The sequence below is a fragment of the Bos taurus genome, chromosome 16 (genome assembly GCF_002263795.3).
Source record: "Bos taurus isolate L1 Dominette 01449 registration number 42190680 breed Hereford chromosome 16, ARS-UCD2.0, whole genome shotgun sequence".
Classification (NCBI taxonomy): domain Eukaryota; kingdom Metazoa; phylum Chordata; class Mammalia; order Artiodactyla; family Bovidae; genus Bos; species Bos taurus.
In genome coordinates, this window is record NC_037343.1 from 2,790,213 (window position 1) to 2,811,921 (window position 21,709).

At 55.7% G+C, this 21,709-nt stretch overlaps 1 protein-coding gene across 21 annotated transcripts in view; it reads left to right on the top strand.

Annotated features, from left to right (window-relative positions):
• NFASC (neurofascin) overlaps positions 1-16,365 on the top strand; it is a 201,117-nt gene extending 184,752 nt beyond the window's left edge. For all 21 annotated transcript variants that reach the window (XM_024976633.2, XM_024976641.2, XM_024976639.2 and 18 more), the window contains 3 exons: positions 4,342-4,473; positions 6,778-6,847; positions 10,360-16,365. In XM_024976633.2, coding sequence (XP_024832401.1) covers positions 4,342-4,473; positions 6,778-6,847; positions 10,360-10,591 — 434 coding nt within the window. In that variant the 3' untranslated portion in view covers positions 10,592-16,365. The remainder of the gene's footprint in view (positions 1-4,341; positions 4,474-6,777; positions 6,848-10,359) is intronic.
• The last annotated feature ends 5,344 nt before the right edge of the window (positions 16,366-21,709 follow it).

A 21,709-nucleotide genomic window follows, 5' to 3' on the forward strand; every position in this document is an offset into this window, starting at 1 on the left:
ATCATTTGATCTACGCAAAATAATTATCACAAGTTTAGTTAACATCTATCACCAAACATAGTTACAAAATCTGCTTGGTTTTGAAGAGCCTTGTATGTCTGAACTTCACAGAAAATTCTTTGGTCTTTTCAGTAAGGACTGAAAGTAACATTTGAACTTTGCATGGTGATGTCAGGGATGGAAAGCTATATTTAATTGGTAAATTTCTCATATGGCCACCTTCCCTGGAATTGCGCCTTTCTTTCCCAAGAGAAAGGGGTCTCATGGGAGACAGCTGTCAGCAAGATAGTGGAGCAAACAGGTCACTGCAGATATTCAGACCAACTTCTTTGCAAAAGGTGGGGACCACCGTTCAAACATAAGTTGAAATGACTTCGTCATCCCAGTGCCCGGGTGGCAGCGGTGAAGCCAATATCCTTGTGACCCTTCGGCTGGTATCAAGAAAAAATGAAAGAGGTAGCCCATGTTAACGTTGGTGGTGGTGGTGGTTTATTTGCTAAGTCATGTCCAACTCTTGCAACCCCATGGACTGTAGCCTGTCGGGCTCCTCTGTCTATGGGATTTCCCAGGCAAGGATGCTGGAGTGGGGTGCCATTTCCTTCTCCATAGTTATATTAGGATTAAATTGGCCATTAGTCAGTAAGTAGTCGGTGACGACTTGTCAGGTGACCAGCATCATGCTGAGGACAAGGGGGCTCAAAGGATCCCCAGGTCTCCAGCCTTTGTAATATCATTGGACATCAGAACCCAGGAAACAGAGCAATTAAATGTTGCATCATGCAGAGTAAATGGGGTTGAAATCGGACCTAAGAGACTGGTGTGAGCTGGAGGAATCAGAGATTTAGGAAGGAGGGGTTGAACATGCAAAGGGGAAGGACAGGAAGGGTGGCCATCCAGGCTCTCTGGGGCAGGGTGGGGAGGGTGCGGAAGGAGACGACCAGGGCACCTGATTTGATTGAAGTGTTCTAGAAATGTAACAGCGTGATGTATTGTTGTATCCTTGAAGTCTGACGAACACAGACTGAGCGGAACTCTTTAGAACTGGGTAGTGACTTGACTACGGGAGACATTTTGGAAGGAGTAAACGATAGCCCTTAGAGGTGAGTTGTGAAGGCACTGGCAGAAGCAGGGGCAGATGGGTGATCCAGGGAGATGTCAGGAGCAAGCCCTGGCCTTGCAGTGTGGAACCAGCGAGAAGAACAAGGAGAGATGAAAGGAGTTTGGAAAGGCATGGCCAGAGGACAGGCGAGAGAGAGAGTCTAGGGCGCCGCGGTGAGTCTGGGAAAGGCGCTCTTGGTGGTGGTGGGTGAGCACGGACTACAGCGGGCTTGGAGGCCAGCATGTGGGGCACGGAAAGGAGCTGGCAGGGATCGGCGATGATGGCGGAAGGTTGGAGCACTTACCTGTAAGAGGACAGTGTGCGCACGAGAGCCAAAAAGCCTGGCAGGTTCCTCAGAAATGCCTGAAAACAGGGAGCTTCGGCACGTTTAACAGAGAAAGGGAAGAGACAGCACTGGGGAAGAACTGGGAAATGCTAGAGTTTTCAGAGATCCTCACAGGACTGAGCCACCAAGGAGGTGAAGCGTTGGGTCCCTGCAGAGGGGAGAGGGGAGAGCCCCGTCAGGTATGGAAGGAGACGGTTGTAGAGCCTGTGAAGCTCCAGTGGCCTCCAGTGTGGGGCAGGTGAGTGCAACAACGAGACACAGACTGGGCGGGAGAGGGGGAGCAGGGAGGAGTGGAAGGAGGGCCAGGCTGCCGTGGAGGGCCCGCTGAAGTATGACTTGGCGAGTCCATGACGGGCCTGGTTTGCATCTTCCGCCAGCAACGCTCACTGTAGAGCAGAAGAATGCAGTAACTGCCGAGGGGACCCACAGTGGGCGATTGAGTCAAGTGCTGGCACAGGTGCAGAAGGGAGGGCAGCATGGAGTCTGAGGGAGGCAGAGCCCCACCAGGCCGAGAGGGTGAGAGGGTGGGCCACGGGGCGGAGGCCAAGGAGCAGACGAGAACTGAGGGCCCTGTGTTCCGGGCTGTGGCCCAGCCCTGGGCACGACAGTCCCTCCAGTCTCTGACAGTCCCTCCTTCAAGGAGCTTACCTTCTGAGTGGAGTGGTAAAGAGCACAGACTCAAACCAGACAGCCTGGGGTCACACCTCAGCTCCACCACTTACCAGTTCCAGGGCCCTGAGCCGATCACTGACCTCAGCACCTCGGTTGCCTCACCTATGAAACAGGGTAATAGTACAAATCCACCTTTTTGCCTTTTCCTACTGTTCATGGGCTTCTCAAGGCAAGAATGCTGAAGAGGTTTGCCATTCGCTTCTCCAGTGGATCACATCCTGTCAGAACTCTCCACCATGAAACATCTGTCTCGGGTGGCTCTGCACAGCATGGCTCATGGCTTCATTGAGTTACACAAGGCTATGGTCCTTGTGATCATTTTGGTTAGTTTTCTGTGATTGTACTTTTCATTCTGGAGGCCATCGGATCGCAGTTCTTGCTTCTTCTTGAGAAAGGATGACAGGACAAGATGGTGGGATAGCATCATCGACTCAATGGATATGAATTTGAGCAAGCTCTGGGAGATAGTGAAGGGCAGGGAAGCCTGGCATGCTGCAGTCCATGGGGTCGCAAAGAGTCAGACACGACCTAGTGACTGAACAACAAATCCGCCCTATGGGACTGTTGTGAGGGTTAAACTAGATAATTGTGGGAAAGTGCTTTGAGCTGTGTCAGCCTGTAGGAAGTGCTTACAAGTGTAAGCTGTTAGCAGTAGTAGTATAGTCAGTTGTTGTAAGTGCTATGAAAAGGGCACAATCAGTCCTGCAGATAGAGTGGCAGGGTGGGAAAGAGAGTTTTGTCTTAGCTGGGAAGGTCCAGGAAGGCCTCTCTGAAGAGATGACATTTGATGAGGCCGCTGTCTGAAGACAGAGCAGCAGATGCAGAGGACCCCGAGGCAGGCATGGGAGCGGCCGGTGGGTCTGGAGCGGCCAGGGTGGTGGGAGACGCGACTGATGGAGCCCGGCGGGTCAGGATAAGCAATAGAGGAGTTTTTCCTAGTGGTAACAAGAAACGCTGGAGGTTGAAGGAAGGAGGTAATCTGATCCTTTGTGGGGCTTGGGAAGACCTCTCAGATCTTGTGTGGGAGATAGCCTGTGGACGCAGGGGTGGGACTTCCCCCACAGCACCCGGATCAACGTGGTCATGGCCATGGTCTTATGGAACTTTCCAGCCCGGACTGCCTGGGCAGCCAGACTGCAGAGAGAGGGGAAGGTCTTGTTCATCAGTCTTCATTGTTTATTGAGACCCAGCTTGGTGCAAGGCCCTTGGCTGGACGCTGAGAACACGGTAAAGACAGCACTCCCACCATTGTTGGGGTCTCCCAGAGGCTACTGCGCTGGCTCTGTCTGCCCCAGGTTCCCTGCGGTCTCCTCTGTCCCTGATCCTGTCCTCCAAGTCATGGTTTCCAGGGAAGGCTGCATCTTTTCTTCTTCAGTCCGTAGACAGGAAGAGGGCAGGTGACGCCTATGCACCCCACCCCTTCCCATCTCTAACCTCAGTCATGGGTCCTCCAGGACACCGTCAGACGTGCTCCGGTCTCCAGGCCCATGCAGCCTGCCCCTGGAGTCATGAAGGGGTCTCCCGCTTTGAGACAGGCCTCCACGTGTCCAGGCAGGGGTGGCAAGGGGCTGTCTGTCACAGGGGTCTCCATGTGTGGTGGAGTGGCGTGGGGTGTGCTGAAGGCATGGCCTCCCCTGGCCCATCTGAGGTGCCCATGCAGGGATGTTGGAGAGACACAAGGGAGCATGGGGCACCCTGGACTGCACCACGCCCAGGTCCTGCTTCGGGAAAGGCTAACGGGCTGCGAGGACAGGTGTCTGTCCCGGTGTCTGTGCCGGCCCGCGAAGGTGTTCCCCCGGGGGTGTGCGTGTGACCGCGGCCCCCATTCCCGGGTGGGCAGCACGCAAGCTCAACCCGGCTCATCCACAGGGAGTCACAGTCAGTCCCTGGCCTTCCTTCCTTCCCCACCAGGCTGTGCCCAGCCCCTGTGCTTGCAAGAATGCCAGTGCCTCAAGCTTAGGACGGCTCTCTTCCCAAAGGGCCTGCTCAGCCTTCTGCTGCTTATTCTGTTCCTCTCCTCCTTCCTTGTTGGTGCCTCTTTTCTGACCTTTTGCCCTTGCCTTTTCATCCCTGTAGCGGGGTGGTTTGAGCCAGAGGGCTGCCGGGTGGTAGCGGTAGGCTGCCGGAGGAACCTGGCCATGAAACAGCCGAAATTCTCCCTCCTCCTTGCGTGCCGCCTTGTGAACCGGTCATTCATGTGTGTGCCTCTGGCCCTCCCCCACAGCCTACACCAACAATCAGGCAGACATTGCCACCCAGGGCTGGTTCATCGGACTCATGTGTGCCATCGCCCTGCTGGTGCTGATCCTGCTCATCGTCTGTTTCATCAAGAGGAGTCGCGGCGGCAAGTACCCCGGTAAGATGTGTCCGAGGAGCCAGCTTCGGGGACAGGGCCACCAGGCTCTTCCTGTGAGTCGCCATTCTCTCAGCAAGCACAGCCCTTCCCCAGGCTGGGACGTAGGGTCCTCTTGCCTGTTCTGTGCACCGTAGAGTTGCCAGAAAGCACTTGAGTTAATTAAGTTCCCCTGAGGTGGGGGGATGGAGCAGTCCAAGCAGCCAGAGAGGGGATGGAAGGAGCCCTGGCTCCCATTAAGAGTGACCTTCCCTCCCCTGGACTCACCACCCATCTGCTCAGTAATTGGCTTTTTTCAGCCTGAATCTCATTGGGACCCTGTATCCCAGTGAAGGAGAAAGGAGAGATGCTTTTCTGTAACCATGAGAGAGAGAGGCTGGAGGGAGGAGAGGTCTGGATGGAAGAAGCACACGCACGAGAGAGGCTGTGGAGCTGGGCGCTCAGCACGGCGGGGTTGCAATCACAATACCTCAACAAGGGGACAGATGGCCCTATATGAGGAGCAGGCAGAGGCTGGGGGGTAGGTTGCACGGAGAGGAACCCCACCCCTCGCCAGTCCTTAAAGGGCTTTGGGCTTTCCTTTGAGTCCCAGAGAGGTGCTTCTGTTCTGTGGCCTGAAGATCCTCCAGCCCAGACAAACCAAGGTCAAGGACAAGGACCTCTGGCTTTTCTGTTTCTGGAAATATTGATTGTTTTTCAAACAGGGACAAGAAAGCCATCTGTCTGTGATGGGGTGGGGAGGGTGACAGGAGACAGGATAATGGATGACCCTGAGAGCAGAAGTCCAGCTGGACTGCAGGATGAAATTGCTCCCTGCCCCCAGAGCCATCACCAGATACACCCTGTGCTCTCCAAGCACTGGCTTCTCCCCATCTCTGTGAACAAGTCCTTCTCCACGATCTCCTAAAACTCAACTCAGAGAGAGGAGATTCTATTCTATTTTCTTCCTCTGACCCATGTGCTCTCAGACCCTAGGATTCTAAAGGACTCCTTCAAGTCAGGAACGGCAGGAAATTATACTTCATTATTGGTGAATGATGGAGAGGGAAATGGCAGTCCACTCCAGTATTCTTGTCTGGAGAATCCCCATGGACAGAGGAGCCTGGCGGGCTACAGTCCATGGGGTCGCAAAGAGTTGGACACGACTGAGCGACTTAGCGCTTAGCATGCACATTGGTGAACGATTTGTTCACTTTGTTGTGCTGTGCTGGGATTGCTTTTCTTCTGTAAGAAAGGCTGAGGAAGGGCGGCCTCTCTGATCTCACTCCTTGTTCCAGGTGGAACTGGGACACCTGAGAACTGATCAGCTAACTCTGGACCTTCCTCTGCCCATTTCAGAAAGTTCTTCTTCCAGTTATGCCCCTTTCCTTACATCAGAAGATGAAAGAGCCAGGAGCCATGAGACCAGGGCTCCAGTGGCTCCAGTGTCCATTCGACATTTTGTTTAGTTGCTAATTGTTATGCGATGTCTTCCAGGCCTCAGCTTCCCTCCGCGAAAATAGGGGTGGTTATCCTGCCTTGTGCCTCAAAAAGAAGCACAGTCATTCACCTGAGTGTCTGCGGTGCACCAGCCCTTGTGCTGGGTGCAAAGGGTTCTAGAAGAAGTGACTGCTCCGTCAAGGACAGGGCAGCTGGTGCAGTAGGAGGGGCACAGCACCAGACAGGGCCTGGAGGAGTGCTGGCCATTCACGGGCGGTGTGGGAAAGGGGAGTCACGCAGACAAGTGGGGTCCCAGTTAGGAGAGCGCCTTCCATTCCAGAGGCGTGTACAGCGTGTCCTCTCTGCCCAGGACACTCTCCCAGGAGCTTTGAAGAGACACACAGTTCCCACCCTCAAGGAAAGAACTGGCATTCTATTACAGGCGTCATAAATGTGCACAAGTAATTGTCACACAGAGCAGGATTAAGAAAGGTGCCAAGGAATTCCCTGACAATCCAGTGGTTAGGACTCCGTGTTAAGGAGTGCAGGGGGCGTGGGTTGGATCCCTGTTCACAGAACTAAGATCTCGCCTGCCACACAGTGTGGCAAAAAGGAAAGTTGCCAAGGAAAGGACGGCGTCCAGGTGTTTGGGAAAGACCTCATGGAGAGGCTGAGGCGAGCCAGGTTGGGGAAGATTTCAGTGATCAGTGGAGATGATGGCGAGGAGGCAGAATTAGCCTGGAACCTGCTTAAAAGCGGGAGGCAAGAAGCAGAGGGCGTGGGTGGTGCTGTATCGAGAAAGAGGTATTGAACCCAGAGGCAGCGTCTTTGGCTGTTCCTTTGGGGCCAGTCATCACCTCTGTGTCCTTGTTTCTCTTCCTGACCAAGTGCGAGAAAAGAAGGATGTGCCCCTCGGCCCTGAAGACCCCAAAGAAGAGGATGGCTCCTTTGATTACAGGTGCGGGGTCCCCTTCACTCCTGCTCACGCACAGCACCCCTGTCTGGTGGGTTTTCCTTCCTGCCCTCAGGGCTGACAGCTGGGCTCAGAGGCCACCGCGTGGAGGTCCTCCCATCAGCTCTGCCTGTGGCGGGAGCACCGCCCAGCACACTCACACTCATTTGATGAGCAGCGTTTTATTCATCCAGCTGCACAACTCAGGTTTATTGTGTTCTTTGTATGTGCGTTTCTACCTTTTTGCTCTGAAAGCGAGCCCCAGGCTCCCTCTTGCTGTGCAATGAGCTCTGCTCTCAGCTTCCCATCTGCCTGTACCCCACCCCAGCCCTGAAAATGATGATGACACGGGGCAGTTGTATTATATTTGAGACTCAACTACAGGAGGGTGAAGGGAGCGATGTTCTGGGCCTTTCCCTCAGGACCTAGAATGACATCTCTGGGCTGCAGCCTGGAATGGGCCTTGGACAGCATTTGTTCTGGCGCCCGTGTCCCCAACAAGAGGCCCAAGGCCCGGACTAGGAAGTAACCTGGCCAAGCCTCATGCACTCCCCACTGTGAGCTAGTACAGAACTGGGGAGGCCGGGCCGCAACGTCCGGCTACTGCCTTTGTCCTGCGCCCATGCTTCCGCTCAGGTCTGGACGGGCCTTTGTATCTGGCTTAACAGAATTGTCATCTGTCCATTTTAATGGCAAGTGTGCTTTGAGCAAAGGACTAGTGCAGGATGAGTCCTGGAGGTCTCCTCCCCAGGCCAGGTGAGATGGGAGGAAGTGCTCAGATCAGAGCCCACCCCCACCAGTCTCTCTGGGCCAGGCCACCCCATCCCCCTCTGACCTCTCCTTAGCCTCACCAGTCTCTCTGGGCCAGGCCACCCCATCCCCCTCTGACCTCTCCTTAGCCTGTCTTGGGCCTCTGCCACGTTGCCCGTCAGCAGCCTCCCAGACAGGATCAGATCAACGGGCAGCAGAGCCGCTGCCCACACAGGAGCCATCTGCCTCAGCTCCCCCTCTGCCTGTACCCCACCCCGGCCCTGAAAATGGTGACGACACGGGGAAGTTGTATTGTGTTTGAGACAGCTGGTTGAGGGATAAAGGGAGCGGTGTTCTGGGCCTTTCCCTCAGGACCTAGAATGACATTCTGGGCTGCAGCCTGGAATGGGCCTTGGACAGCGTTTGGTCCAGGGCCCGTGTCCCCAATGAGAGGGCCAAGGCCCAGGCTGGGGAGTTTCTGCGCCTTATAGACTGTCTGTCCGTCCACTCTCTGCATCCTCATAAGCCTCCCAAAGGGCAAGTGTGAGAGGCCCTTCCCCAACAGTCCTCAGCACCCCTCGTGGGGCCCAGCTTCCCCATTGGTCCAGGGTCCTTCTCTGGCCATGAGTCCCAGAGGGCCTGGGCCTTCTCTCCCCAGACCCTCAGTGCAGCTCGAGGCGGCGTGAGGGGCGGGCCCAGGGACCTGTGCCGGGAGAAGCCGCTTTCTCGGGCACCTCTCCTCCCAGACACCACAGTTGCTGGGTGAAAGCGTGTGCTTCCTCCCCACTGCCACCCCCAGCCCCACTGACTCTGAGGCTGGAGACACAAATACTGGTGCGTACACGCACGGGCTTACACAGCACACACATGGGCACGCACACGTGTGTGCACCTGCACACCCCTTGGCTGTGGCTCTGGGGGGCCGGCAGCATCCATCCTGGAGCCCCACTTGGATGAATCCCAGAGTCGGAAGTTGGAAAGGGCGAAAATCAGTATGTTAGAGGAGAAACCAGGTTCCTGGGCGGGACAGCCTGGGGTGTGGGCTCGCCCTGCTCGTCTGGGAACCCCCTGCCCAGCACCTCTCTGGTGGGGCTCTCTCTGCTTCTCTCTCCCTGGTCTGTCCACCTGGTCCTCAGAGGTCCTCTGGAAGGGAGGCGAACGGGTGCCTAGACCACAGGGTCACAGTCCTTTCCCGGATGTAGGTCCTCTTTCCACAAGAAGCTGGCACAGTGAAGCCCTCTCCCACGGCCTCCATGCCCGCTGGGCCAGCCTGGCCAGTGCCTGCATGTAGCTTGGGGGCCTGGAGTTCACAAGAATCACACAGACAGTCATCACGACCGTGCAGCGGGAGTGGAGAGCCCTGGGGAGAGGGTGCCGGTGAAACAGAGTGGCAAGTGGGGTCAGGGGCTTGGTCATTAGAATCTGCTTGTTTTTCAAAACATGAATTTCACCCCCTGAACAAAGATAACGTAACCCTGGAGGCCCACTTCCATCTCAGCTGCTCCTCCCGCAGCCCTGCCGTCAGTTAGGCCAGGAGACAGGGCCACTGTCCCTTGGCGCGCGGTGGGGGTGTCTCGCTTGGCGCAGTGGGGGTGGGCTGCTAGCTTCCCACCTGCTGGTGCCCAGCTCCTCTGCTCTGGTTCACAGCCCTCCCCACCCCTGGCAGCTGCCTGTGCCCAGCGCTAAGGCAAGAACTCCCTTCCCACTCTAGTGACAATCCAGACGGTGTTTGCCACAAGCCCAGGGATGGCTAGGTGTGGCCTGGGGCAGAGGAGCGGGCTGTGGGGTATCTGCTCAGCCTGCCCAGCCCGCTGTGTTCCTGCCTGCCGGGACCTCTCTCTCCTCTGAAGTGCAGCACCTGGTCCCTGCTTCGGGGGACGGGATGCAGTGCCAGAGCAGATGCCTGCCCCCTCTGGGTGTCTCCCTCCCTGGGGGCACAGCAGGCACCCCAGCAGGCAGATGCCACTGTAATGACCAGCTCTCTCTGCATGAGAGGAGCTTAAGGGCAGGGCCTGCAGGGCCTCTGAGGGAGCTGGGCACAGCCCTCCACGCCTGGCTAGTTTTGTCTCTGATTGCCAGCCCTCCTGTCTCATACGTACACCCTGCCACCTCCCTCCGCTTGCCCTGAAACCAGCATCTTTCTGTGGATAAACCAGAGCTAAGGGTAACACCGCCAAGAAAGAGAAAAGGAAAGGCAGGGAGGGGTTTGTCTCTCTTGGGCTCGGACCCTCGCTTCTTGCCAAGGGCAGTCTTTCCAGACAGAGTCACAGATCACAGAGTCAGAGCTAGATGAACCCTCTGGATGGCAGGACTAAAGCCCAGTGAGAAGGAAGGGCTTTCCCAAAGCCGCAGGGACACACTCGGGACCAGAACTCAGAGCCCTTGACCTGTTTCTTTGACCCTTCCTGTCCCCGCTGGTCCACAGGGAGTTCCGTCTGCCTCCTGGAGGGTGGCTGCTTCTCTGCTTCCATCCCAGAGAGCCAGCAGCCCGGCCTCACAGAAAAGACCCCCGCCCAGGCGTCTAGGAGTGTGGGCACATCCTGGCATCCTGGCCCAGCACCCGCCTGCCCCTCTGCCCTGGAGAAGTGTCCTCTCTTGGCCTCAGCTTCCCTCTGCAGACCTGGCCAGACAGGGCCAGCAAGTGAGGGCTGGGTCATCCTGGGGTCCGGTCCTCTGAGCAGCGAGAAGCTGGAGGCCCTCTCCCTTCCGGCCAGGGTCTGGGCGGCACTGGGTGGACTGGCTCTGATCCTCTGTCTCTCCCCGTTCAGTGACGAGGACAACAAGCCCCTGCAGGGCAGCCAGACGTCCCTGGACGGCACCATTAAGCAGCAGGAGAGCGACGACAGCCTGGTGGACTATGGCGAGGGTGGCGAGGGCCAGTTCAACGAGGACGGCTCCTTCATCGGCCAGTACACAGTCAAGAAGGACAAGGAGGAGACGGAAGGCAACGAGAGCTCAGAGGCCACGTCACCGGTCAACGCCATCTATTCTCTGGCCTAACGGAGCCTTGCAGGCACAGCCGCTACTCCGCAAGCAGGAGGGGGAAGGGGGGAGATGAGCCGCTGCAGACCTGCCCCAGAGCCGCCACCACCTTCAGGGACGGGGGGACAGCATGAGAGGCTGCCAAGCTGTGAGGGCCGGCGACTGCCCAGCCGACTGCAAGCCCCCTCCCGATGACCCCCCGGTGCCACCTGTGGGCAAGCTGCTGCCTCGGCTCAGCTCCGCCGGAGGGAGCCCTGGTGTCTCGCTCAGCCTCACGGTCACCCCAGGCCTCCACCACACTGCCCACCCCGACCTCCACACACACACACACACACACACCAGGTTTCCGCTGGTTACAGTCCTTCTCGTCTCTGTTTTTGCTCCGTGAGTCTTCCCCCTCCAGACCCAACATGTCCATTTTCTTTTCCTTTTGAAGAAACGTCCCTGGAAAAAGAAACGATGGCGGATTCTCCCCCAGGAAACTGCGAGATAAGCAAAAAGGACTGATCTGTAAGCGAACATACAGAAGAGCTATAGTATTCAAACTGCTGCTGGGCCCATGTATTTCCCAAGGATGCCTTTCTCATCACATGCCTCCCCCGGCCCCCAACCCCTCTGCCTCAACCTTGTCAGCTGCTGAGCTGGGCTTGGCGCCTTTCTGGGAAACGACAGTATTTTTGGCAGGGAGGGAGAGGGGGGTCAGGCCTCCTTGCCTGGCTCTGGTTCAGCTGGGGGGGTGGGCTTACCTCTTGCTCCTCGCTCTCACCCTGCCCCTTGCTCTGGAGCGTCTGAGACAAAAGCTGTGCTGACTGAAGGAGTCTGAGGAACAGGAGTGGGCACCAAGGCGAAGGACTTCGGCTCCTGTGACCGTGTACCTCAAGCAGAGGGAAGCCAGGCGTCTGGTCCCTGGGGAGCCGTGCCCACCTTGAGAGAGAAGGGAAGGGCTGGGTTTGGACTGCCTTCCTCCTCATCAGTGAGACTCTGGCTGTGGGGCAGAGGACTGCGCCCCCTGCATCCAGGGTGGGGGCTGCCCCACACCGGGTCAGGGCCTGTGCTGCTGCCCCTCGGGAGACGGAGCCCACGGTGCGAAGGCTGTGCTGGTGTGCCTGGGGGTGGACCTGCACTCCCCTTGCGTGTGTGGCAGGTAGCCTCTCCTCGGTCGGCTCTGTGTGACAGTGGGTCTGGTGTTTTACGGTGTGTGGATGGGGCGCGGCTACCCCCAGGAGTAGCCTGCGAGTCCGTTCCTTAGGGTGTTCCCGTATCAGGAGCCCCCGCAGGACCGCGGTACTCGGTGCTGCAGAGCAGGGCCTGGCAGCGCTCTTCGTATGCCTTACGCAGCTCCGACCTGTCCCTGCAGTTCCCAGGTCCGCAGCCCCTCCCTGCAAGCCTTGAAGCCTCCAGTGACACCTGTCTCAAGGAGAGCGGGGCGGCCTATGCAAGCATCCCAGCAGAACCCGAAGCAGCCGCTCAAAACATGCCCCAGATGGAGACAGTCGAAGACCTGCGGTTCTCAGAGACCCAGGGCTCTGCCTTTATCCTCCCCACCTATTCCATTTTGAAACCAAAGGTACCTAGCCTCAGAGAGAGAAATCTTGAGCCTAAAGGGTAGCCCTTCAGCTGTTGCTGCAGCTAGAGTTGCTTTTAGGAGGGTGGAGCTGACGCCCAGAGTGGACCACCTACCACAGACACAGTCTCTGCAGGGAGCTTCTGGCTGCTTGCCAGGGCACCTGGGCAGGAGCAGCGCTGTGTCCTTCAGAGACCTTGTTTAAGCCTCGTTTGCCACACGTTTAAGCCACAAAGGTATTAGCAATGCTTACGTCACTTACTGGTCAGGTGCAGGTCAAGCCCCTAGACACAGGTACTCTGTCTGCAGATAAGAAAAGGTAGCCCCGAGCCGCACCAGCTGTGCTGTTTGAACCTGAGGGCAGGCAGCTCTCCACTGGCCCAGGCCGCAGGAGGTGTGCGGGCAGGAGGCCTGAACAGGCTCTCGTGGTCAGAGGGAAGGGGTGACCGATGGGCTGAGGAGCCAGCTCAGGGGCGCCTTCCCGGGCGTTCACCCCCTCTACCTGCCTGGATGCCGCTGGGCGTTCCCGGAGCCTGAGCAGGGAATGGCAGGGAGGTGTGCCTGTGAGCTGGATTTCTTGGAAACACTCTGGATCTGAGCAGAGCAGTCGTTTCTCAGGCCTTCACTCCACACCGCACTGTCTGCGCTCACCGCGCTGGAGGCGAGCTCTGCAGGCAGGGTGGGTGCCGAGCTGTGGTCATACCATCCCCCTGCCTCAGAAAGTCCTTCACAAGACCCATGACGGGAAGGGGGGCGGGACCTCAGCCTGTCTCCGTGTCCTGCCAGGCTTGCCCCTCCTTGTGTGTGAAGGCAGTGCCACCAGCCCCCTTGTGCGCTGCTGTGCTGAGAGCCACACACCACGTGACCGCCGCCCTCCTGGCAAGGCGGGGGCCAGGTCATCCCCGAGCGAAGACAGCAGGGGCCCAGAGGGCTGTGTGGGCCGCAGGGTTAGGCCGAGGAGCGTCCATCTTCCGTGGAGCCCGCGCCAGAGCCCACCCAGCTCAGCCGGAGAGCAGTATTGTCCAACGCTCCCTGCCAAGCAGGGTGCTCAAGAGCCACCCCAAACATACCCACCGCAATGCCAGGAGAGCGCCACCACCGGTGCCTCGGCCTGCTTGGCCCGGGGCAGGGGAGGGGGCGGAAGTGTAGGCCGTTTCCGGCTCCGGAAACCCACGGCCTGAGCCCCCGTCTGCCCGCGGGACTCAGCCATGGCGTCTCCTCCTCTCAGCCGTCCGTCCATCCCTCCGCTCCGCAGATGCTCAGGAGCAGCTGGCCTGAGCCCTGGAGACCGCGGTGCCGAGAAACCGCGGCCCCTGTCCTCAGCGCTGAGTATCGTGACAGGCGGTGTTGATGGGAGCGCTCTGCATGCTCGAGCCACCAGTGGCTGCAGGTTGAAGGGAAGGTCCTTGCGGGGATAGCTCGCTTCCCCATTCTGGGCCGGACGGGAACGGTCCTCCCGGGTCGCTCTGCTCTGCGCTTCGGGCAGGCTGCTTGACTTGTCTGTATTTCGGTGCCTCTGTCTCCTCTAGTCAGGCCCTCCTCTGAAAACCTGTCCCCACAGAGGGGCATGTGCCCAGCTAAAGAAGCGGGTGCCAGTCTCTAGGAAGCACACTGCAGGGCCGGGGGACAGTACCTGCCCCTTGGCCGGGGTCATGGTGAACAGACCTCTTCGCCCCTTGCCTTGCTTTTGAGGAAATGGTTGAGCTTACACTTGTCCCCTGTCCATCGCCTTGGCCCCCTTCCCAGCAAGTCCTGAGGCCTAGAGAAACGTTCGCCTGTCCGAGAGGCTGCCGGGGTCACGACTGCTCTCACCACAAGGACTTCTGTGGCCTGGGCCCGGAGAGTACCTTCGTGATTTCCCTGAACACAGTTAGCCTTAGAAGAGGGCTGGAAACAGATCCGTGGATGTTTGTGGCTTTTCAAGCCAAGGGAGGGCCTCCCCTGCTCACACTCAGCACCCGCACGGACATGCACACGCAGGCCGAGGCCCCATCGCTGGGCAGCACTTTCAGGAGGAACAGTACAAAGCATGACCTTGTCTGGAAGAGGCTGAGTCCACTCCCAGACACGGAGATGAAGTGTGAAGGGCTGTGGGGAAGTGTGTTGGAAGTGTCGGGGCAGCGGTCGGAGGCTGCCCGTGCCGGACTCCGTCTGGGCGATTCCTGTGGGCAAACCCTGAACAGAGTCTGATCCAAAGGAGAGGGTTTTTCCCGGGGAACAACACGGGCCGCAGCTCTCCAAGGCTCCTGGAGCCCTCTGCAGGATCAAGGCCAAGTCACAGAGCACCCCCAAAAGCCGTGTGACGAGAGCGGTGGGGGTTTCCCACCCTCGCCTCAGTCTTTGCGAGGCTGCTCTGCTAAGGGCTGAAGAGAGGAGGCTTCCCGGCCTCTCAGCTCGGGGGCGGGAGGGCATCTCCGTGGGAGGATGCAGCGCACGCTCCGTTTGTGATGCCTCGGTCACTCTGCCAGTAGCCACATACACCCTGGCCCGTGCTGTGATTCGGTCCCCGGGAAAGAAACCACTCTGAGGATCCTGGTTGATCACTACGTGGTGGGCTTAGGAGGTGCATAGAGGGAGATCCTTGATTAAAATAAATCAGAGGAGTCAACAAATAAAGCAAAGAGCTTGAAATTACAGGAGGACACTCAGTGACCTTTGCAGAGCCCAACTCCTGGGCAGCCCCTCTTCAGGACAGGCAGGGGCCACCTGTGGGAGTTCACGCCGAACTATGGCTGTGCCCAGCCTGCCCAGCTTACCCTCCCTCCGCTACTGAGAACAGGTTCTGAGAAGGGACAGGGAAAGAAGGACAGCCATCCAGGGAAGCCGCCAGACCCCACCACACGGCGTCTCAAGCCAAAACCAGTGCCCCCTACTGGTCTATTAGTATTAAATGGTGGTTTCATCAGAGTAAAGATGGAAGTGAAATAGGTACAAAGCTTAAACAGGATCAGATTTCAGCATGCAGAGGAACCGCAGAGCTGATCTGATTGAAATGACTCATTGTACGGTCAAATCCAGAGAGGGGAAGGGACTGTCCGCAGTCACATAACTGGTAAATCGAGGTGAGGTCCGGCCTTGAACTCGGGCCCTCTGACTCCTTGTGCAGTGTTCTTTCATCTCAGCACAGCTGGAAACAGCGGTGTTCCCGCCTTGGACACAGTGATGTTACTTAAGATCTGGCCTACATTCTTTTCTGCTTCTCCCACACGCCCTTATACCTCCACAAATGAAATCACAGGATTTTTCTGAGTCCCAGGTCAGTCAGTCTGCCAGCCCGTGGTGAACCGGTTGTGCTGTTCAGGAGAGACCCAGGCCAGGAGGAGAGGGACCAGCTGATTGGTGTTTGTCACCACGAAGCTCTCCCCTCGGGTGGCATCTCTTGCCCCCAGCATACTGCGTCCCCGTGAGAGGGGGCCTGGTAGGCTCTGTGCCCTCCACCCTGGCCTCGGGGGAGCAGGGCCGTGGAAGTTCCACCCCCGGATCTGCCGGGCTGGCGTGCAGCACATGCAAAGACTTCAGTGAAGCAATAAACACAAAACTCCGGGAGATGAAGTGCAGAATTTTGTGCACGTCTCTTGTTTCTCTTTGAAAGAGGATGCAGGTCGGACGACTGCCCTGCTCTCCTTTCTGACTTCCAGACTCAGTGTTCTCAGTCAGCTGTCCCCTGCCCGGCTCCCAGCTCTGTGCCAGCCTCGCGCCCTCCTGCTCTGAGCACCGGTCGCCTGTGACGTGGCCACTCTGTCCTGCCCCTCCCTACTCCACGCTGGGCCCCAGGGACCTCTGGCCCCGCAGCCTCCCCAGCACACACATTTTCCAGTTTGTTCCGTTCAGCGGGGAAATCTTTTCCAAATGTCTCCATCCCTTCCCACATACTCACACACACACAAGTTGGTCTGATCTTTTTTTCCCATTGGTTAAATATTTTCACTCACCGTGGCAGACCTTGTTTTAACCCCTCTCACATCATGTTCTTTCCTTTTTTCGAGTTATTTTGCATTAACCAACCTTGTCAGCGACAGATGCGTATCTGAGGGTGTCATGTTTGACCTTCAGCAGGGAAGGCTTCTGGGCCGTAGAAGACCATCTAATATGTGGACTTATAAACTGACTGCATGAGCAATGGAAAGGCCAAATTATTCAGAATTTTTTTTTGAATCACTGTAAAAAAAAAACTGATTTCTTTTGTATAGAGAACACTAAACGTATAATAAAAGTTGTTCACAATGGACTCTGGCCATGTAATTTGTTCAGTTTCCTTAGTTGGTGGCTAGAAGAGGGATGTTTGGGGGTTAATGACAGAAATGAATCACAGGGGACTTCCCTGGTGGCCCAGTGGTTATGAATCCACCTGCCAATGCAGGGGACACAGATTTGACGCCTGGTCCAGGAAGATCCCACAGGCTGCAGGGCAACTAAGCCTGTGCGCCACTTCTGCCGGCCCAGACCCCAGAGCCTGCGCCCATGACGAGAAGGCCCACCCCCACCCCAGTGAGACCCGCAACAACGAAGACCCGGTGCAGCCAAAATATTTTAAAAGAATAAAAATAAAATTATATATAAAAAGAAATGAGTCATAGGGTTTTTCATGGGCATTAGGCAGCACACACACAGAATTCGGTGATAGCAGCCCCTATGTTGTCTTTATTTATTTGGCTGCACTGAGTCAGTGGCGGCACGTGGGGTCTCTGATCTTCATAGCAGGGTGCGGGATCTAGTTCTCTGACCAGGGATTGAACTGGGCCTCCTGCATGCAGAATGTGAAGTCTTAGCCACTGGACCACCGGGGCAGTCCCACCAGCCCCCATTTTGAAGTTGGTCATATCCTGGAAAACTCAATGGCACAATCTGTGTTTTCAGTGTAGAATGAGTGGTGCGGGAATGTGCTCAGTCATGGAGACACTGCTGATTCACAGCAGCTGCCTCTGTGCTTCTGCACCCCTGCCTCTAGAGGAGCACCAGGCTGGGCTGCCTGCCGGCCGCTCCGCCCGTGCAGCCCTGCCTTGAGATGGAAGAGCACATTGAAAGAATGAATAAAACTGCTTATGACGAACCAAAAGCCCCTCCTAATAGACTCAAAGGCTGTCTGTGACACAGGGAGCCCAGGGCTAGTGCTCTGTGACAACCTAGAGCGGGGGATGGGGTGGGAGGAGGGAGGGAGATTGAAGAGGAAGCGGCATAAGCATACTTAGGGCTGATTCACGTTGGTGTACGACAGAAGCCATCACAATATTGTAAAGTAATTATCCTCCAATTAAAAATAAAATTAAATTTGAAACAAATAGACTCAAAGGAATATCAGCCAATGAGCAAAGAGAGAAGGGAAGGAGCCAGAGAGGCCCCTGTTGGTGAGGAACACGGCTCCGGCTCCAGCACGCCTCCTTTGCTTTGGCCCGTGGTTCGGTAGTGCGCGTTTTCCCTGAGGAGTGGCTGCAGACCATCGCCAGGCAGGGTGAATGGTGAGGGTGCACCCAGACTTCGTAAGCCCCCTCCCTTTCCTCAGGACAGTGTGGGGCATGCAGGGGTTCTGCTTGTGCAGAAAGGTAACTAGTGGTTTATAGGCAGTAATGGGAAATATAGGCAAAAAGACTCCCCTGCGAATGCAGACCCAAACCTCTGGGACAAAGAACCACCAAGTTCCAAGGCACTGGTACTTATTCTTCCCTCAGAAAAGACCATTGACTCGAGGAGTTGCTGCTTCACTAGATTAAAATAAGAACATATTTCCAGGTCTAGCTCCTTCTGAATAACTCACTGGGTTTGTCACACACCACTTCTGAACGTCCCTGTGCACTTGTTCTAACGCAAGAAAGATCTTATCATTCTCACGTTCACAAACTATCTCAGAAATTTGCTCCTTGTGCTCATTTGCACTGTCCCCAGCGCTAGTCCGCGGCCGCGTGCTGAACTGACAGTGTCCTTGCCAAGAGTGTTGCCTACTCCCTCTTGAAACCGCAGCCAAAAGATCTAAACCACAAATCTGATCATGTCACTCCTTTACTTGGAAACCTCAAGTTTGCTACAATAAGATAAGGTCTAAACTCCTTGGTTTGACGTGTTAGATCCTTCATGATCTGACCCTTACCTCTGCAGTCTTTTTTTACTTTTACGATTCTTCACATATACCCTAAATTTTAGCCATTTCAAGCGATTTCTAGCGCCTTTGACATGCAATTTCTCAGACTTCTCCATTTTGGCAATTTAATTCCCCTCAAAAAGCACCTATTAATAACTTTTTCTGGACCAGTTAATGACATAAAATCAGTAGGATAGATTTCCAGTCCTCAGGAAACTCAGACTATCAAGAGAGACGACCAGGTAAGCAAAAGCAATGTGACAATGTCCAGGACAACGGGCTCAATAACTGTGGATTCAATAAATAAATTATCATCAAAAGTTGGCAGGCTTGAAATACTCTCCTCTCAACTTTACAGACACCTGTCCAACCGGATAATGCATAATCTGATGCTCACAACCAGGCCTTGAAACACCTAATTCCAGGCTCTTTTGTCCTTCCCAAATCTCTCTAACCACCTTTTCCCCTACAGATCATCTCAGCTCCTGAAAGTCAGGCTGTGGCCTCCGTGCTGGGTCACATGTCTTTAACAAGATGTGCAGGGGACACTGTCTCGGAAAGTTCTCCCTGATTCTGCTATGGCCACACGAGTACACATGCACACGTGCGCGCGCACACACACACGCACACATGTGCACACACGCACGCACAGTGCAGTCTCGTTAAGATTCCCTCTCTATGCCCCCAGAACACCTATTTCGGGTCTCTCCCAGGGGCTTGGCATATAACACTTATTTTCTGCTTCTTTCACTAAAAGATGAACAGCCTGAATTAATATCATTTTTTCCACCTCTATATCTGCAGGCCAGCCTGGCACACAGTAAGGACAGAATGCATATGGATGAATGAATGACACAGCTGTGCCTTTGAAGGAAAGAAGTAGCCAGGTGAATTTGAAACTTTTGTGTCACCCTTTTGGATATTTGGATTTTGGACTTGGATACATTTGGGGTGGTCCACTGGCCCACTTTTAGAGCAGGAGCCTTCACTCAAGAGCACAGAAGTAGAGAGATGAAACGACTGTCTTACTCGAAGAACACGGACCTCGATTCAAATGAGTCCAAACAAAGCGAGGCCAGCCTCCCTCCAGAGCCCCCAGGGACCCCAGAATATCTGTCATCCCTCATCCCCCGCTTCTGAAGGCTGTGCCTCCCAGCCCATTAGAAATGCTGATCCCTAGTGTGGAGCTGGATTAACTGACCCAGTGGGAGGGAGTGTGTCATCCTCCAATCTTTATTAAGAGTGAAGGCTATATCCCCTCTTGCCCAGCTGCCCTTGAAGGGATGGAATCTGGGAATTCGTTATGGTCCCCCTCATCAAGGCAGCCTCTGCCGCTCAACACTGCACTGGGGGGGCGCCTATTTCAGCCTCCCCCTCCCCACTTAATGCATCAGAGCCCATTTGTTTGATGTGGTTCCTGCCGAATTGCAGACCAGGCAGTGGGCCTCCGAGCAATTTGGAGCCACAGCTGCGGCCCAGCAGCCCCAGGTCCCAGCCCCCTCCCCCTCCCCCACCCCTGCCCAGAGCTTGCCTCAGACCCTCAGCAGAAAAGCACAGCTTTGTGTAGACAGGGATGGGTCTGGTAGGGTCCTGGCCAGGGTTCCATAGGAACTCATCCTATCCTCAATAGGAACTCAGCTTCAAGAGAACTAGGGAAAGGTGAGCTGTGGCTGGTGGGCGAGAGTAGATCAGTCTGAAACAAATAAACACAAAAAACAAAATTACTGAGGATATATTTAAAATCACAATTGCCCTCTAACAGGGCTGAATCCTACCAGTGGAGGGTCTGGGACTGACCTGGGTGGAGCATTCCCAGAGAACAGTGAGGGAAGCCTGCATGACAGAGGGGGGAGGTCTGAGGACTCTGGAGCAATCCAGGGCAAGAGACAGCTGCAGTGCAGTGACATCAGAAGGAAGACGAGAGCAGTGGTCTCAGAGTGTGGTCCCTGAGCAGCAGTGGTCTCAGAGTGTGGTCCCAAGACCAGCAGTGGTCTCCGAGTGAGGTCCTCAGACCAGCAGTGGTCTCAGAGTGTGGTCCCAGGACCAGCACTGGTCTCAGAGTGTGGTTCTTAGACCATCAGCAGTAGGATCACCTGGGAGCTTATCAAAAATGCAGATTTCTTGTCCCGCTCCCATCTACTGTCTCAGAAACTCTGGAATATGTGTTTTAACAAACCCTTGAGGCAGACTGACGTTTGAGGACCCCTGGATTAGAGGATCCATAAGGAAAAGCCTGGGAACTCTGGGATGTAGCCCTACCCACTGCCCCCAAATTGTCAGTCAAGCCTACCCAATTGATGGATGAGTTTTGTGTGACTCAATGTTTTATAAAAACTAGCAAAGTTGGTGAATGCTACATGCAAACTGATGCAAAGGGAAGCAGAGACCACAGGAGAATGTAGAGGTCAGAGCACAGACCTCAGGAATTAGCAAGAATTATGGGAGACTTTGACTTCCACAGACCATGGAATTGGCAGACAACTAAGCCATTTATGGGAGAAGGCAATGGCATCCCACTCCAGTACTCTTGCCTGGAAAATCCCATGGATGGAGAAGCCTGGTGCACTGCAGTCCATGGGGTCACTAGGAGTCGGACACGACTGAGCGACTTCACTTTCACTTTTCACTTTCATGCATTGGAGAAGGAAATGGCAACCCACTCCAGTGTTCTTGCCTGGAGAATCCCAGGGACGGGGGAGCCTCGTGGGCTGCCGTCTCTGGGGTCGCACAGAGTCGGACACGACTGAAGCGACTTAGCAGCAGTAGCAGCAGCAAGCCATTTATACATGGATGTCAAAGAGGCGAGAGGCACCAGCTGGCATTTGGGTCACAGTGCATCTACATTAAGTGATTCAGGAGAAGAGTAACTAATAACGTTGATGCTGGCCGACTGCGCGAGACAGAGGCTGTGTGCTTTACGCAAATGGTCTCTTAACCTCACAGCCGCCCTCTGAGGAGGTAGCTTTATGTCCTGTTTATGCATGAGGAAGCTGCAGCTCCGAGCGGCTGAATCTGTGGCCCAAGGTGGGTGATGAAGCCAGAACCAGCCGTCAGGGCTTTCTGACGCTGAACCCTCGGCTGTCACGGCTACACTCAGGTGTGAGTGCACATCTCTGTGAAGAGTTAGCCCTGGGATCTTGTTTTCAAGGCTTCATGCCGGAGCGGCCCCTGCTAGCTTTTCACGGGATCCGGCAGCGGTTGGTCCCTTTCTGCTCTGCTCTGCTGTGGTAGCACATGTGGGTTCCTGACCCCACTCCAAGAAAACCCAGAGAACCCAGGGAAGGGCTGTGGGTCCCTGCAGCCCCTGGCCACATGACGAGGGGCAGCGAAGCCCTAGGCATGCATCCTTCCACAAGTCAGCCTTGAGTACCGAGAAAAAGCCAGGGCTCGGTGGACAGTCAGTAAGATCTCAGCTCTGTGACCGCAGACAGGTTACCTGACCTTGCTTTGCCTCAGTTTCTTCATCTATAGAGCAGGGATTATCATTGTAGCTACCTTT